This window comes from Filicampus tigris, chromosome 20 (genome assembly GCF_054856515.1).
Source record: "Filicampus tigris isolate MCC_2025a chromosome 20, RoL_Ftig_1.0, whole genome shotgun sequence".
In the NCBI taxonomy this organism is placed as follows: Eukaryota; Metazoa; Chordata; class Actinopteri; order Syngnathiformes; family Syngnathidae; genus Filicampus; species Filicampus tigris.
In genome coordinates, this window is record NC_141236.1 from 1,192,501 (window position 1) to 1,211,219 (window position 18,719).

At 40.9% G+C, this 18,719-nt stretch overlaps 2 protein-coding genes across 3 annotated transcripts in view; both read right to left on the reverse strand.

The window, feature by feature from the left end:
- Window positions 1–816: 816 nt before the first annotated feature.
- On the reverse strand, window positions 817–5,192 carry ndufaf4 (NADH:ubiquinone oxidoreductase complex assembly factor 4). Its single transcript, XM_086018515.1, has 3 exons — window positions 4,933–5,192; window positions 4,712–4,830; window positions 817–1,418 (listed from the first exon to the last, which is right to left on the reverse strand). Exons 1-3 carry the CDS (start codon window positions 5,066–5,068, stop codon window positions 1,113–1,115), a joined length of 561 nt encoding a protein of 186 aa, XP_085874641.1. The 5' UTR covers window positions 5,069–5,192; the 3' UTR covers window positions 817–1,112.
- A 781-nt stretch (window positions 5,193–5,973) lies between these two features.
- Window positions 5,974–18,719, reverse strand: part of dse (dermatan sulfate epimerase) — a 35,900-nt gene continuing 23,154 nt past the window's right edge. For both annotated transcript variants that reach the window (XM_086018511.1, XM_086018512.1), the window contains 3 exons: window positions 15,919–16,158; window positions 12,740–12,947; window positions 5,974–11,177 (listed from right to left, as the gene is read on the reverse strand). In XM_086018511.1, the coding sequence (XP_085874637.1) occupies window positions 9,437–11,177; window positions 12,740–12,947; window positions 15,919–16,158 (2,189 nt within the window). In that variant the 3' untranslated portion in view covers window positions 5,974–9,436. The remainder of the gene's footprint in view (window positions 11,178–12,739; window positions 12,948–15,918; window positions 16,159–18,719) is intronic.

Here is an 18,719-nt window from a genome sequence, read left to right on the forward strand (position 1 = left end):
AAAATTAGTTTCGGTAAGTGTTGAGATGCTTCATTTGTTTGGTAATACAGTAATCCTCGAGAAGGATTTTAAGGACTTTACATAGCCTATAGTAAATATGAGAATTTTCTCAAATTGTCAATCTTTAGATTAGATGATGCTGAACAATAATATTTTAAGTATTGGTCAGAAAATATTAGCAAGATAACATAAGCTGTCAGATCACTGTAACAGATTTAAAAAGCAGGACAAAGTGGCCTATTTCATAACTCAGTTTGTCAAAAATGAGCAAAAATACAGGGGGACGGGTCCTCCGACTATTCCCAAACGACTGTTGGACCTTCCTTATGTACGGCCGAACACTAATACATAAATACATTTTAAATAAACCCCCAAAGCTCATGTACGAAATTTATAAAGATGAAAACAAAGGACATTTTTGCCATAATTATAGTTTTATAACCCTATTCCCATATGACTGTTGGACCTTTCTGCTGTACATCCGAACACTAATGCAGGATTCCATTTAAAATAAACCTCCAAAGCTCATGTATGAAATTTACAAAGATAAAAACTGACATTTTTGCCATAATTATAGTTTTATAAACAAAATGTGTTTTTTTTAAAGAACTCATTTTTATTTGATTTGATAAACTTTTTTTTTGTCTTTGTTTTGTTACCTTTTGTAAACTATAATAACCTTGGTTGGAACAGATTCATCACATTTTTCCAATCATTTTTATGGGGTAAAATTGCTTCAGTTTGTCAACATTCAGCATCTCAAAACAAAAAGAGGTTTCACACAGTATGAAAAGATAGTACAGAAAAAAAATCATCTTTAACAGTGATTAATTTCTTTTTAATGTCAATGCTCATTCTGTCTACACTCCAAAATAATTGTAATTGCAATTGTGTAATTTCTTGTACACTAGCTCCATTCAATTGTATTTTGGTAAATTGATAATTTTGTCTGACAAGATATTAACCGTGTGGAGGTGAATGAAAGAAAAAGATGTATAATTAATATAATTCAAATAAATATTCAAGTTCAATATCCTAGTTGAACACAAACTTGTCCCAAATCTATGAACTACATTCTAAACACAATGTATTTGGTTAATTATCATTCACGCCTATGAAGCCTTCAATTGTTTAGTATTTGCAATCTGTGGTGGAATAATCTGAATTTGAAACGGGATGAAAAACTCAAGAAATGAATTGGTTTCTTTCAAGTTAAGAGAGTATTCTTCTGAAATCCTATGTGATGTCCATGACATAGGCTGACTCTGGTGGCTGCTGAGAGCCTTGAGAGCCTCTGTGATGGTAAGTTTGCCATGAGGAATGTTTTTCACATTTGCAAGAACTTGGGAGTCGCCGGGAAGAGTGAACTTCACTGGACGCGTCTTCACTTCTCCGTCCCCAGACACCTCCTTCAGTGACTGCGTGAACAGAGAGAGAGAGCGTATGAATACAAATGTGGAAAAAGAATAAGTAAATGCCTATGATGTAAGGCAAATCCGGCATGCATTTCCCAACACAGCGGTATGCTGCATTCCAACCTTCTAGTCAAGAACATAGTGCATCAAAGTGTATATATACTGTTTGACTAGGGTCCGATCTATTTATATATTTTTTTTAACCCTTAGATGCACGAGTGACTGGCCCCTACACTCTTCCATAAGTGGGTCAAAAATGACCCAATTTAAAATCAATGTGTTTTCATGCCATTTTTGTCCTTTTGGTTAAGAATAATCACATGTATAATATTTTGTATTATATTTAGGACCACACAACAATGATTCCATGTTTGAAATATCTTAATTGTTTCCCTTTTAAACATTTTTGATGTTGCAACCTGCGTTTCCAAATCTACTACACAACTGATGTTTTCCCCCAGATTCTTCTGAACTTCTTCCCCTCGTTCTCTCCCCGTGTAAACTGTACCATCTATTGCATCAAAAACTCAGAGGATCTTTAGGCTGTACATGGCAGACTTGCTTGGCATGTACTGTAGAAATTTGCACCTACCCCTGAATTGCACAAGCTGGTCATGCACAGTGACACAATCACTGGGGATGAATCGCTTTTTGCAGTTGACAGGAATAGGTCCCATACATTGCAGAAGGCTGCCATATGGTCTGTTACCAGTCAGAAGGGTCTGGTCCTCATGGCCATAGAGGCCTTATACATGGGAATATGTAGATAACTCCCAAATAGCTCACGGACTGATACATCCCAGTTCTACTCACTTCCTGCAAGCAGGGTCAACCCAATGAAGGTCATAAATTCATCTTTTTTCCAAGTTCATTTTTCCATTCTTTTCTTCTAGCTGTTGCTATCCGAGTTTGGTCACTTCATCACCTCTTGTATTATATCATCAGTGAAAGAACTCTCATGCATCTTCTGGTGAGGCAGACTTCTGAGGGTTTTGTGGCTCTGTGTTCTGTACTGGTCGGGAGGTAACTCGCTCCAGTAAAAGCCCTTCCGACTCATTCTGTTGGACATAATTTGGACACTTTCTTCAGAGGGCACATAAGAGAAATTTTCTGAATCAGATTGATTCTGTTCAGTTGCGTTTCCACTTCCACCTGGACAATAGTCTCGGTCCTCATCATAAAAAATTTCAGACTCAAGAGTCCAACATATTTTTTTCCAGAATATGTTCTATGCAGGCCCACTAGTTGAAATACGGTATTCTGATTAATACTGCGTTTGTGGAATATAAGTCAAGCAGCAAAACGCACCCACTTTTTGCCATTTTGCCACTTCTGTCGACTGAAGATGACATCAGAACTACTCAGGGCTCAGATAACAACCAATCACGGCTCACCTGTTTTCTGAAGCTGAGCCATGATTGGTCGTTATCTGAGCCCCGAGCAACTTCGATGTCATCTTCAGTCGGCAGAAGTGAGAAAATGGCCGCCCCCTGAGCTAGCTAAAATCCAGTGGATTTCTCATATTCCACAAACGCAATATTAATCAGAATGCCATGTTCATACTTGTGGGCCTGCATAGAACATATTCTGGAAAACAAATATGTTCAACCCTGGCACACAAAAAAATACAAATGTCCTGAATTGCTTTACGGCATACTCATTTCCTCCTTCGTTATAAGGACGGCTCAGGATTTCACTATGCGCTGGCACGCATCGGAAATGTGGTTGATTTTTGTCAAAACACTAGCGCTTTTGTCCACATGGCGCCGCCATCATAAACAAAAACTGACATATGACACAGTGTTGCTTTAATGCAATTACAGCTATGAGTCTTTTGAGGTATGACCAACTTTGCACATCTAGACAATTACATTTTTGCCCATTCTTTGTAAAATAGCTCAAGCTCAGCCAGACTGGATTGTTTTTTGTTTATTCTCATTCACAGCTTGTTTGTTGATTTGCAAAGAAAGGAAATCTGGACCTACGTTTCAAAACAGTACACGGAAACTACGATAGGGATGTTCCTTCAAAAATTGTTTACAATGAAACAAAGGTGTGTCCCTGCATCCGCTTCCCAGTATCAAGTCTTCCACTAAGGTAGGCAGTGATTTCCTTTTTTCAAACTCAGAGATCTGACAGTTTTGTGTCGGGTTTATTTTTGTTTTGTTCATGTCCAGGTCAGTTATGGCTCTTGCTCATCATGCAAACTGGCGTCAGTGTGTGCATATGTGTATGCATGAGCATGTGCGTGCGGGTGTGACAGAGGAGCACAGAGAGTGATGTGATGTCTCGTGGTGGTTTCCAACACAAGAAAAAGTGTTGTGAAGTTAGTGACTGCAGGATGGAAACAGCATGTGGGTTTGTGATGTTGACACTGAACTGGTCGATAGCAGGAAGTTGGATTATTGAAAAGTAGAATTTAGGTCAAAGAAATGATCGAAGTCATTCTATTGCAGTTCTGATTTTATGTTTAAGATCAGTACGCATCTTGCTGGAAGATGACTCTTGAAGTCTCAAGTCTTGCAGCCTCTCCAAAAGGTTGACTTCCAGTATTGCCCTCCATTTTGCTCAATCCAGCTTCACATTAAGTCTTCACTGTCCCGTCTCAGAAAATCATCCCCACATGATGTTGCCACCACCATATTTCACAGTGGCATGTTTTCAGTTGATGAACAATGTTAGTTTTCCATCACACAAAGTTTAGTTTAGGTGGACTACACAGTTGTGATAGGTTTGCGTTGTGCCATACTTTTTCCATTTATGGATGATGGATTGAATGTTGCTCCTTGACATGATCATGGTTTATCTTTTTTATTATTATTATTACTTAAGCCTGCTTTAAACTCTTCCACAACTTAATTCCTGAAGTGTCTGGTGAGTTCGTTGGTCAACCTCAAGGAAATGACAAGTGGGCTCTATTTACTAATTAGGTAACTTCTGAAGGTAATTGATCGCACTGGATTGTACTTTGGGCTATGGGGTCTGAATAAAAACGCACATTACACGTTGCAGATTTAAATTCGTTTAATTTATTCTCCTTTTTAATTTATTTTCGTTTATATTCGAAACCGGTATATAATTTTCGCTCCACTTCACAATTACGTGCCACTTTATGTCGCCCAATCACATAGCAGTTCAACAAAATATGCTTAATAATAAGTATGTGGGGGGGGGGATTAATGGTTATTAATATTTTTTCAAGGCACTCTATCTCAGCGACAACCATCTGTGTATGAAACGTGCGTGGATGTAATTGAACCTTTGCCGATACGTTTAGCTAACTTAGTAGTACTGACCTTAACCGGGCCTGCTGTTTTATCTTTCGAGTCCACGAACACTGACTTCAAATTTATCAACAGAGAGTCGTTCTTCTGGTGGACAGCACTCGATAAAACCTCTGCCGGAAACGAATTTCCTGTGGGTTGAAAGGACACATTCTCAATTTTGCATTTACTGAAAGCCTGACCCCCGTTGTTCTCCTTGCGACCACCAACCAGTAAACTAAACATAAGTTTACCGTCATTTTGACCAGTGGAGGTCGGCTGAGTGAGCTTGTGCCTCGGTGCAGAACGCGGTTTTTCCTTCGAGATTTCTCGCGCAATCCTGTTTTCTAAATTGAAATTTCGAAACATTCGCACGACCCGTGCACCCATCTTACCCAACACAGTTCTTCGTCTTCATTAGTGGACTGGACAGCAAACACTATTGAATGGTTTATTACCGCCTCTAGTGGACTGAAGTTTCCAGTCGCCCTGGCTGTAGAGCGCAGTTCGAGGTGTGGCTCAACGTAGGATGGAGCGACACATTTGACTCCGCCTGCACGATTTCTAAGCGCCTTCTTTTTTTCTTTTTTTGTTGAACTATTTCCTCGGTGGTTTTGTCACGCTTACTTTTTAACACTTTATTGAATATCGAAAATTGAAAAGTCTCAACCCTCAGTCAGTCGGGGCGGAGCCATGCAATATTTGACGAAAGTGGCCGAAACGGCCACTTGACGTCCATTCTGGGTTGACAGAAGCCACGAAAGATTGAAAAGCGTGTTCAGGCTCTGAAATGGGGAAGTTGTTGTTGATTTTGAGTGGGTAGGCCTAGGCCATTGGTTTCAAAAGTTGTGGTCAAAAGACGTCCTCCACTTAGGACTGAGTGGGATAAGTAGTACTACATGGTCCCCAGCAGAGGGCGCGCTCCCTGTACGTTTGAGGTATTTGGGTTTCAGTCATTTGATAGTTTGTAAATTTCAAAGTGAAAATACGTTTACAATTTTGACAAAGACGGCGTATCGTTGAAGACGCCAAGGAAATAGTGGAACATAAAAAAAAAGGCACTTGTGCGAGAATTCATGCGAGCGGAGCCATACGTTTAGGTCCACCCCAAGTTGAGCCACCCCTTGAACTGCGCTCTGCAGCCAGGGCTTTTACTCGGTATGCACAGTTTCAGATGAGTGCTCAAATGGAGTGGGGGCCAACATTACATCCGTATGATAGTTATTTGACAGGCCCACTAGTAAACATGTACTTTGAAACAGAGTTCACACATTGGGAAACCCAACGCAGCAAAATGCATGGAGTTGCAGTATTTTATTTACAAAATTTAAAAAGTGACTTTTGAAAAAAGGAATCTGCTTATTGTAGCAAATTTTCATGTATTACATTACATATTACATGTGTTTGGGCGGCGGCATGGCTCAGTGGTAGAGTGGTCGTTTCCCAATCCAGAGGTTGTGGGTTCGATCCCTGGCCATTGTAACTATGTTGTCATATCCTTGAGCAAGATACTGAATGCTTACAACATCAGTAGGTAAATGAGGTACAGTGTGTGAAACAATTTGAGTACCGAAGGTAGAAAAGTGCAAAACAAGTGACAGCCCATGTATTTACCATGTGTTCTGAGCACTGGCAATGTGTCGCTGAGCAACGCATAGGCCAACAACTTGCTTCGGGGAACAACGCAATTCATATTGTGATGTGAATATGCCATGTGTGTAGTGAACTTTTAAAGAGAAAGTCAACCCAAACATTTTCCATGCAGCCCCACTACTTTAAATGAGGCATTCTGATTAATATTGCATTTGTGGCCATTTTGCCAATTGTTTTCACCTGAAAATGACATCACAGTTGCTCAGGGCTCAGATAACGAACATTCATGACCCAGCTTCAGAAAACAGGTGAGTCGTGACTGGTCGTTACCCGAGTCCTGAGCAATTGTGATGTCATTTTCAGTGGACAGTGGCAAAATGGCCGCCCCCTGAGATGGCTAAAAACGGGTGGATTTTACTGCTTAACTCATATTCTAACAAATGTAATATTAATCAGAATGGTGTGTTTAGACTAGTGAAGGCAAAGCGAACATATTGTAAACACATTTTGGGGGACGACTTCTTCTTTAAACTGAGGAGAGGAATGGGACAATTACAGTATTAATAACATCCATCCATCCATTATCGATACCGCTTATCCTCACAAGGGTCGTGGGGCGTGCTGGAGCCTATCCCAGCTGTCTTCGGGCAGTAGGCAAGGGTTGCCAGCCAATCGCAGGGCACACAAAGACAAACATCCACACTCACAATCACACCTAGGGGCAATTTAGAGAGTCCAATCAACTTACCATGCATGTTTTTGGAATGTGGGAGGAAACCGGAGTACCCGAAGAAAACCCACGCAGGCACAGGGAGAACATGCAAACTCCACACAGGGAGGCCGCAGCCGGGATCGAACCCACGACCTCTGAACTGTGAGGCGGACGTGCTAACCAGTCGACCACCGTGCCGCCCAGTATTAATAACAATGATTATTTACTATTCTGAAAAGCTATGTAGTGTTTGATTTCGAAAGATCAATGTCATTAAGTTGTGCACCAAATGAGTGTAGCCAACTTGATTGCATCGGGCAAAATCCCACTGGACGAACATAGCTTAATTACTTCTTAAATCATCTGTTTCAGCTATATCTTAAATGTATCCATCCACAAAAATGTGTGTTTTTTAAATAACCTGTCCACATGAAAAACACATTCACAGACTATCAATCACAACAAAGAAATAATATGGCAAATCAAATCACAGCGAAGTGGAATTACTCATCACACATTTGGCTAAGTTGTCAAAATCATCAACACCCAATACACAAAGCAAAAACAGAAACTTACTGAAAGTCTGTGTTCAGTATGTAAACAAAGCTTGTGAGTGGATGAAAGTTTTTTTTGTTTTGTTTTGTTTTTCAAATACCTACCAGTCGTGTCAAAAAAGTTACAGGACTGGGGTCACGAAACCCAAAACCCAACTACAAGCAGGGAATGTGGACAATCAACCAGCAAATCTAAAAAGACATCTAGCGGAGTTTGCTTCGTTCAATGTGTGAGAAGAGGCGAGAGAAGTGTCTGCCTCATCATTAACGTGTCTGCTCACAATGTGCGCGGCATCTGGCAGTTCCTGGCTGAGAAGAACATCGCCATGCTAGAACAACCTCCCTACTGGTTTGTGGTTCTATAGCTTTCCCACGCTCAAGGGGGTCTGATTTGAAGACATGGACTACGTTTACATCCGTCAATATTCAGGTTAAGATCAAAATTCATTTTTCTGAAACATTCGGGATATTATTGACTGAATGTAAACGTATAGTCATGGATGACATCAAGATGGCCATGACAAAATATCCCAGAAGAATTATTCCAGAGTGCATGAAGGCGTGGCAGACAAGGCTGAGGAAGTGTGTTTGACTCCAGGGGGATTAGTTAGAATGGGAAAACTTAGTAGTTTATATTTTGCATTTGAATAAGTTTTTTTGTGAGATAAGTCCTATAACGTTTCTGAGACACCTCATATTTATGTGGACATGGCATTAGTGTACTTGTTAAACTATACTAGTATCCACCGTTATAGCTAGCAAGCAAATTAATTTGGAACAAAGTATTTCCTGATGAGATTGTTGTGTGAAACTTTCAGATGTCTACTAGTGTGGACTGAATGGGTGGCAGCAATGTGGAAATGCCAATACTTTGAGGGTAATGGCTTGCAGTAATGTATTAAAAAAAACAACTATGAACGAGTTCATTTTTGAAAGGAACTTAGTTCATTTTTTTATATGAACTGAACAAGCTCATTCAAGAGGAAGTCAACAAATTATTTGCAATAATATGTTCTATGCGCCTTCACTAGTCTAAACATGGCATTCTGAATAATATTGTGTTTGTGGAATATGAGTTAAGCAGCAAAACCCACCTGTTTTTAATGATCTCAGTGGGGGCCATTTTGTCACTTCTGTCGACTGAAAATGACATCACAGTTGCTTAGAACTCAGGTAACGACCAATCACCTGTTTTCTGAAGCTGAGCCACGATTGGTTGTTACCTGTGCCCTAAGCAACTGTGATATCATTTTCAGATGACAGCAAGTGGCAAAATGGCCGCCCCCTGCTTAACTAATTTTCCACAAACACAATATTAATCAGAATGCTGTGCTTTGACTAGTGGAGGCGCATAGAACATCCATCCATCCATTATCTGTACCGCTTCTCCTCACAAGGGTCGCGGGGCGTGCTGGAGCCTATCCCAGCTGTCTTTGGGCAGTAGGCGGGGGACACCCTGAACTGGTTGCCAGCCAATCGCAGGGCACACAGAGACAAACATCCGCACTCACAATCACACCTAGGGACAATTTAGAGTATCCAATCAACTTACCATGCATGTTTTTGGAATGTGGGAGGAAACCGGAGTGCCCGGAGAAAACCCACGCAGGCACAGGGAGAACATGCAAACTCCACACAGGGAGGCCGGAGCCGGGATCGAACCCACGACCTCTGAACTGTGAGGCGGACGTGCTAACCATTCGCCCACCGTGCCGCCCCGCATAGAACATATTCTTGTAAAGAAAATTCTTTAGTTGAGTTCGTTTGTGAACTGAACTTTGAAATAGCTTGCATAGAAAATGAACTTTCCCACACACTGCCTGCCATCAATCCCAACAGAAGCAACTTAGACAGTGTGTTAGGCATCATATTTGCAGCTGAACAAGCACACTCACGATGTTAACACTGTATGTGAGAGCAGGATGAATAGAGGTACAGTAAGATCAAGCAGTCAATCATAAGGATGGTATAAAAACATCTCTGTGTGTGGATGCTCCGACCTCTGTGAAAGCGAGTCAATAAGATAGCCAGTAGCAAAAAGAAGGTGGCGGTGTTTAAGAGGAGAAACAGTCGTATCGAAGAGGCCGTGCTGGAGATGCGCTCACTCCCAGCAGTCACCAACATGTTTACCTCTTTGAATTTTCGGCCTTTCACAAAGCCGCCCTTTCTGTTTTTATGGCTGTCCGCATATTCAATAAAGGCTTGCGAGTCCGTATCTCCCTCCTCTGGACTGTCCTCATATATGCGCTTCGATGTCCTCTGTCTCACTTTCTTTTCGCTTATCTCAATCTGTGTAAAAATGTCAGGCAGATTCTCAGAGAGCTTCTCTCCAAGGTTCATTTTCTTTCCCATCTTTCCCTGTTTCTTAGACAATGCGAACATCTTCTCAATGACTTCCTCTGTTTTCTTTTTGTCAGAGAACTGGAGCAGGCGTTCTGCAGTCTTACGAAAGCTGTCAGTGTTCAGTACCTTTCCAAGAATATGTCGCTCCATCTGCTGAAAAACTGGTTTGACATGCTGGAGGTTGTCCTCCATCATGTTCACATATTCCTCGACTTCCTCAGGTGAGTCGTCTGCCGGAGCTGATGTTTTCTCAAATACAATCTTCTTTTGGTCCATCATCACCATGGCAAAAAGAGGCTTGCTGAGGACTTCTCCGGTCAGCAGGTAAACGGTGTAACTGTGTTCCTTGGTAGCCAGGTAAATATCCACTCTTTGGTCATCACCACGCAGGCTGAAGCTGGTGAGTGTCACACCTGGTCCAAAAAAGATGTAAGCTACCCGGGTATGAGGAGATCTTAATGGCATTGTGACATTCACATAATTAGACCCATTATATGGATACCCCCGTGGATAACCCCAGTAACCTACTACCCCTCTATTGCTGTGACCTGTGTCATCCATCCAGAACATTTTATATTTGTCTCCATTGTGAGATACAAATGCTCCATGAATACCATCTACTTTTAGATCCTTGAATGGCAGTTCTGTATTGTGAAAGAATGTGCTCATGGCCCTGGATGGACTATCGGAATCCAAATGGATATGGTCCACCAGGAGTAAAAGCTGTGGGTGAAGGAGGATGGCGTTTCTTTGGAATTTTTGGATTTTCAGGTCTGGATTATAGGCAGAATTTCCTTCCCCGCGAATGAAGACCATTCCTTGTCTCTCCATGGCTGCTTCTACTTTGCCATGAGCATCGGCAGCAGGCCCCACCTTGTATTTCAGCCACTTAGAGTCACAGGCTTCGGTTACCTGGCCAGCCCATGGATTAAAACAACTCCCTGTGGGGGCTGGGCCAAACAATACTGCATTATTCAACAAAGTGTATTTGGGTCCATATAGAGCCTCAGTGATGAATGGAATCCCATTGGGCACAAAGGTGAACGTGTTCTGATCAGGGTGTTCATGGCCAGCATTGAAGTTTCTCCACCCTTTAATCCATTCTTTGTATTTGTTCTTGTGAACAATATCAAAAATTGCACGTCCGCCCAGCTTCCCTGACTTGAAGGAAAGAAAGGAGCGGTTTGTGCCAGTAGGTAGAGCACTGCCATAGGTCACCACACCCCAGTCCTCGAAATAATGGAGCTGACATGTCCCAAAATCCGATGGGGGCTTCGGAATAAGACCCGGGTCATACCTAGAGTAAAACAATAATGCAATTAAAGAAAATGAGGAAAATTAGAGGGTAATCAAGATTTAAAATGAAATAAGCTTGAACTTTTATAAAGCTTTTTCAATAGATTCTACTAATTATATATATATATTTATATACATACACACGCACACCCACGTGATGTAACAATTCATCGAAAATCGATTTGAAATCCATCCATCCATCCATTATCTAAACTGCTTTCGTCAACAAAAATTAGGTGAAAATATTTTCATCAACGCACAGTTTTCACCACATGAAAAACAGACTTGACGAGACTAAAACCGCCATGAAAAAACAATAACTGGGACTAAATCAGTCATTATCGTGGACGAATGGGATGATAATGTAGTTCATTAAATAAAGACTGGAATAAAAGCTATGGACCTTTTAGTTCATGAGCAAAGTCGAGATGAAAATTTTTGATGATGAAAATGATTTTTTGCCGTTGAAAACTGCTGTCTCGACCAAGTTCTTGCGCGATTCCAAGGCAAAAATAAGGCTGGGTTAGGTGGCGAGCTCTCGTGCAATATACGTATATTAAAGTGGAGAAAAAAAGATTGCTTCTTGATTTTAGCAGAAGGGAAGGAATATGGTCACAAGACTGGGGGGGAAACAAAAACAAACCTGAAAAGACACATCTAGCACAAAGACATTGTGGTAAGTTAACAAAAAAAATTGTGGTGGTTGTTTTATGGAAGTTTGAATACATATAAGAAGGCCGACCCACGGATGACCCACTGCCTTCTATGTATTCAAACTTCCAGAATTCAGTGCCAGTAGCACTTGAAAAGATTCTGACAGTTGAGGAGAAAAATTCAAAGTGTTACCTTCAAAAAGAGACCAAAACTATCTGTCCAAATGGTTCAAGTACAGCATCAAATTTACTTTGGTGCAACTTTCGTTCAGGTAAAGCTGCCAGGGGGAATGGCAAAGGGTTTTAAAACAACCGCTATAACGTTCCCAAAATCGTGTTAAACAGACTAATTGTGGCTAATATACTAGCTTGCAGCATGGAGCCACTTGTTGATGCGCTGCAATAGTGTGTGAAGTTGAATTTGTGCTATATGAGCCGCAAAGATGCCTATGGATGCAAACTAAAAGCTAATTTAAAACTTTACCTACATTTTCAATCATAAAATGTAAGAATTGTAGTATTAAACTAAAGTAGCTAAAATTGGCAGTTTTTAATGTCTGGGTTTGCGAGTTTTGTGCTATAATAACTAAACTGTATAAGGCTCTAAGGAAGATGTGTGTAAAGCCGAATCAGTTTTGATGGTTTTGTTCAACTGTTGTATTTTACAGAAGAATTGTATTCCAGGATAAAAGAAAGCTATTAGAACAGTCTTCTTCGAATCTAAATATACTTTGTATTTGATAATTTTACATTAATTCCAAGAATTTACTCCAGTAAATATCCATTACAAGTTTCGTCAAAAATAGTAAAAGTAGAAAATGTGATTGTGATTAATTAGGGAACAAATATGCAATCAATTCGTTAAAAGATGAACACACTCACATACATACATATATAATCCAAAACTCACCAGATGAATTCTGTATGGAGAGTACACCATCGCTGGCCTTTGCCAGCTTGTCCAACGCCATCCGTCACTCTGTTTTGATGAATCAGATCGGCCAACCAGTTCCCACTACCGTTACGCATTACAAAACGGTCCAAGAAGACCAGCTGACTTTCCGGTCCGTAAAACCAGTTGTAGTTGGAATCAGCAATGGCGACAGTTCTCTGAAATCCTAAAAAAAAAAAAAAAAAAAAAAAAAAAAAAAAAAAAAAAAAACAGAGTCAAACAAAGAGAAAGCACTTCAGCTGTCACCATTTACACTCCCCTCTAAAAGTACAGTGTGGCCAATTTCCTATTTACACTTTCTATTTCTTTTTTTTGCTGGAGACTGGGTTTGACATTTAAAATCAAATATGAGACAAGAGATCAACATTTCAGCTTCCATTTCCATGTACCTGTCATGTATGTACATCTGTATCTGATACACAATCTCAGGATTATTTGTAAAAATTTTAATAATTTACTTGTAATAAGGGCATCACGCATGAGACCCATTGACATCACTGAACCTTTACATTCTTCTTTTGAGATGTTTTTACATGCTTTCACTGAAAACCCTTTTGGCGGTCATTTCAGTCTCCTCTAAGCAGGTAAAATGCTCTATAGGGTTGAAGTCTGGAGAATGACTTACAGCAACTAGCTAAAACCTTCCACTACTTGTGTGAGTTGGCAGTGTGTTTTAGATCGTTATCTGGCTGTATGATAAAGGATCACCCAATCAGTTTGGTTGCATGATTCTTTAAATTGGCAGAATGTTTATGTAGACTTTTGAATTTAGTTTGCTGTTGCTGTAATGTTTTTCTTCAATGATGATCACTAGGCCAGGCCATGCCATGACTGTCAGTCCACTGTTTCACATATGACCGTGTACTTGTTCCTATATGACAGCATGAGCACATTCTTTCTAAAATAATTAAACAGGTAAATGTTAATCTTGGACCCCATCTGCACAAAAACTAGTTTCAGTATATGTGTACTATGTTTACCTGCAGTCAATAACCCTTTCAAAACCCGTGTAAACATGTGCATGCGCCAAATATGCTCATATTCAGTTTTTTTAAAAACCCGAATATTTTACCCCCAAAAAACATTCAGGTTTTTAAAAACCTGAATATGCTCATAGTCTGGTTTTTACATACCTGAATAAGACCCATGGGTTACCCATTTTCTAACACGAACATTTGGACATATTCAGAGACATTAGTTTGTGTTTGTGCGCATGTTCTATTAACAAGGAATCTTGGTCTTTGGAGTGCAGTAATTACTTGTAGGCGCCGTGGCGAGCCTAACTTGAATACAATAATTTTGCAGTTATTTTTAGTCTCTACGGTGAAAAAGACCATGCATCTGGCATGCAACTCGCCGGAAAATACACAAGCAGAGGTAAACAAACATGGCAAAACTCACATTCAGCCACGAACAGACACTTTTGGAGCAAGGAGGAAAACAACGGTTTTATTGACAGTAGAAAGTAAGAAGCAGAAATGACATTTGCGTCATGACGTTAGCCGTACGTCACTGTTTTGATCAGGTTATTGCAATTCATCATGACTACCGCATATACGGGAATAACTGTCCGCACATGTAAACGGGTTATCCCGAATGTTTCAGAAACCAGAATTTTTACCTTAACCCAAATACTGACTGTATGTAAACGCAGTCACAAGAGCCAGCGTTTTGTGGGCCTGAATATGGTATTTTTTTCAACCGGGTGGATAAACCTCAAAACGCTGCCCTTGTGTTTACATGTGTGCAACACAAACGCATTTTTCCGGAAACAATGACGTACGAAAATAAATAAATAAATAAATTTAAAAAAATTTAAAAAAATTTCAACTGTTGAAACGACTTTAAGCATATGTTTATTGAACATTTTTTTCAGATTTGCATAATGTAGGTTTTTTTTGTATTATCCATCCATCCATTATCTATACCGCTTATCCTCACAAGGGTCGCGGGGCGTGCTGGAGCCTATCCCAGCTGTCTTCGGGCAGTAGGCAGGGGACACCCTGAATTGGTTGCCAGCCAATCGCAGGGCACACAGAGACAAACATCCGCACTCACAATCACACCTAGGGGCAATTTAGAGAGTCCAATCAACTTACCATGCATGTTTTTGGAATGTGGGAGGAAACCGGAGTAGCCGGAGAAAACCCACGCAGGCACGGGGAGAACATGCAAACTCCACACAGGGAGGCCGGAGCCGGGATCGAACCCACGACCTCTGAACTGTGAGGCGGACGTGCTAACCAGTCGACCACCGTGCCGCTTTTTGTATTATTATTACTATAATTGTTTGACAATATACATCTTTATCAAATTCTAACAAAAAGTTCAGGGAGCACGCAGGGTCATAGTCGACAGTAAATGAAGTTCTCCAAAATTTCAAAATGACAGAAAATGTTACTTTCACATATCTTTGTTTTGATTTCAACACAGTTTTAAATTCATTTATTATCGGCCATCAGATGTTTTAAAAAGGCCGATGCCAATATTCGTTAAAACGCAGAATATCGGCGCCGGTAATCGGCCCGGCTGATAATCGGTCTATCCCTAATATATATATACATACACTGTATATATAAATAGCTACCATGATGAAATAAATATTGTTACTTTTTTTTAGCTCAATGCCTCAAGTGGGGGTCACGGCCGACGGTCCACCCGTGACAACGGGTGTGGTGAACAGTAAACGTTATTATGGCTACTATTCTGTAGTAAACAACTAGGTGGCACCAGTGGTCTGGCTTCGGTGCCCCAAGCTGCCTGCCTTTCCTAGTGACAAGAATTGACTCTGTTGACAACTGCTTGTTTTTCTCCAACTGAAAGCTCCCTGGTTTTCATGTCTTGTTCACAGAGAAACCAGAAGAGCTGGAACTAAAGGAAAACATTCAACACTATCTATTGTTGGATTAATCAGTGTCATAGGGCACCGTGAGCAACAAAACACACCTGTCAGTCACACATTCAAGTACTTTGGTTCATGTGAAAAATGGATGGGTCAGGTTCAATAAATCTTCTAATCTGTTGGACATACTTATAAATAAAAGTGTATTAATTTGTTTTTATGTCAAGCATGAAATGTTTTCAGTCAACGGCAACAAATTTGAAGTGCATTAAGGTGGATATGATGTGCAAATTACCAGGAAGGATGGTCCTGTAGAGGAAATTGAAGTGTTTTAGGAGCCAGGGGTGGTCAAAGTGGCTTATGGAAAAATGACGCTGTACCAGAAACATGTACTGGAACAGAGAGCGTGTTGTGTAAGTCCCATAGGCCACGCCTTCATACAGGGATCCGTCTGTGACGTCCTGAAGAAGAACCATTGATTTCTCCATGATGGACAAGACCTGCTTTGTCCACAGGTAAGCCTCCTGCAGATAACCTTGAAAACATGTTGACATGCGCACAGTATGTTAAAGTCAGACATTCATTCTCTTCATTTGATTTAAAGCACTACAAATGGGTGTCAAAACACATTTTTCAGTCTGGGTCTCGAGAGGAATAATGATAATAATAAAAACTTCTCATCATATTTATCACATAATCACCTTTGTATTGTATGGAGAGAAAAATATCAACAGCAAATTAATAAAAAATAAAAAATAATTTTGAGCAGATTGTCTACAATCAGAGTTTATGAATAGGCTGCAGAAAGACAGTGCCCTCATGTTTGGCATTTATAATGAAATAAAACGGATTTATTTTAGATCCTTCGTGAGGGCGCGTAATTTTTGACATGGTGGACAATGGATGTATACTGAATAAGAAGACAAGTTATAGAATCCTCACTTCATGGTTGCTTGAACGATCACTGAGCAATGCCGTACTTTTTTTTTTGTCAATGTGAAGAGAGACCTGCTCATATTTGAATTGAGTTGTCTGTATCTATTTGTATAAAATAGTATGTACTGATGTACTGTAATTTCCATTCTTCTAGTTTCATACAACCATTAACACTATTCACCAGAGCTGGGCACGTGACCCTTTTTTGCCGGTCCGGCCACGAACCCTCCACCCTTGACCTGGGTACCCTTCCGGCCGCGACCCCCTGCTCTTATTCATAAAAACGATCAGCCACCCGCCCCATTCGGCCCCCCCGGCCCTCCCCTCCGTGATTGACGCCGCGGGAGGGATGCTAACGGCAGAGGCTTTTTAAGGATCATTAGCTGGCTAATTTACTATTCGAACCCGCTGTGGACACGCTTCAAAATGCGCCACTAGTACTTTACTACTTACCCAACTGCGTGTGCTTACTTCCATTGCGAGCCCCGGGATTGGTTTTGTCGTGTTGTATAATTATTTGGGTCCAATAGACGGCCAGAAGTCGCATTGAACAAGTTACTTATTCATTTTTCACACTTCCCTACGTTCACGGCCTTCAAAATAAAAGCATTCCAGCAAACCACTATACACAGCAGGTTTGCTACGGCGTATTTCCGGAAGTAGGAAAGACGCCAGAAGAAGTGCATGAACTCCACCTTGATGTGCCAGCGTCATACTTAAGTGCTGTGTGCAGCTTAATATACTCCGGGACACAATGTTTTGAAACAGTTGAGTTCCAAGTTGGGGGGCGTCGCTTCAAAAAGACAACAATGGATACCGTGCCTGCTACAACCATAAAGGGACCGAGATGACTAGACTATGCATTTAATTTTATGGCCAAATTAGTTTGCTTTGCAGCAGCAACGAGCTGCGTTCTGCATCCTCTCTCTCCTCCTCTCCGTGTGGGAAACTGTATGTCATCGACACGTGACATAATGGACCGATCACAGCAGCAACAATTCCTGATGGGTGCGTGGCATGTGTTGCAGACCTGTCGCCAACAGCACAATGCGTAGGTCACGTGAATCAATGTGGCAGTTGTCGCTCGCGCCGACGCGCGAATAAAAAGAAACCTAAAAAGAAGCCTTTCACTGAGTAGGCTGAGATGAAATTTGGCCGCCTCGCGACTATGTCAAACGCATGAGGGCCGATTAGTGGGACGGACTAAAATCCACTTAAGGCCATGCTTAGTTCAGCCATTTTTTAAAAATTTGTCAGCCCCCATCCGCGCCCCAAAAATGGGCATCCGGCCGGGCGGAGGGTGGGTTTTACTTGCTAATCTGATTGCTTTGAATTTGTCGCCAAGACCTTGAATCAGGACTATTCAACTGGCGCCCCGCGGGCCAGACAATGCCCGCAGGGCATGTTGGTCCAGCCAACGGAAGACTGCCAAAAAGAAATAAACAGACGTTCGCCACATGCGGAATTAAACAGCAAGTGGGGGAACGTTCTGGTAGTTGGTAGTTGTTGCTAACGTGTAGCTGGCGTCAAGTAACAATGATAATTTCTGCATTATGGAAATATTTTAATGTGGAAAATGTTGACAGTGCAACGGCATCAGCTTGTGAATGTCACATGACAAAACACGGAAAATATATGAGCCGTGATTGGTCATTATCTGATCACTGAGCAACTATGATATCATTTTCAGTCAACAGCAAGTGGCGAAATGGCCACCCCCCACCACCATTTATTTTATTTTTTACAATATCGTGAGCTTTTATACGGTATTGTGAGCTTTTTTGTATATCGCCAACCTCTCCACAATATCGTAATAATTATCATATTGTGAGGTTCGTATCGTGATATTATCGTTTCGTGACATTTGGATATCGTGAGATCCCAATAACATACTGTATCTCTTGTTTGTGCATTTCAACGTTTTCCGTGTAGTCACTATCGTTTAATTATGAACACTTTTAGACGGCTGACCTGTTTTCTGAATCTGAGCCCTGATTGGCCGTTGTGAGCAGTTGTGATGTCATTTTCAGTCGACAGAAGACAAAATGGCCACAGATGGCTAAAAACGAGTGGATTAACACTTATTCCACAAACACAATATTTATCAAAATGCCCTGTTTCAACCAGTGGGCTTGCGTAGAACATATTCTTGAAAAACAA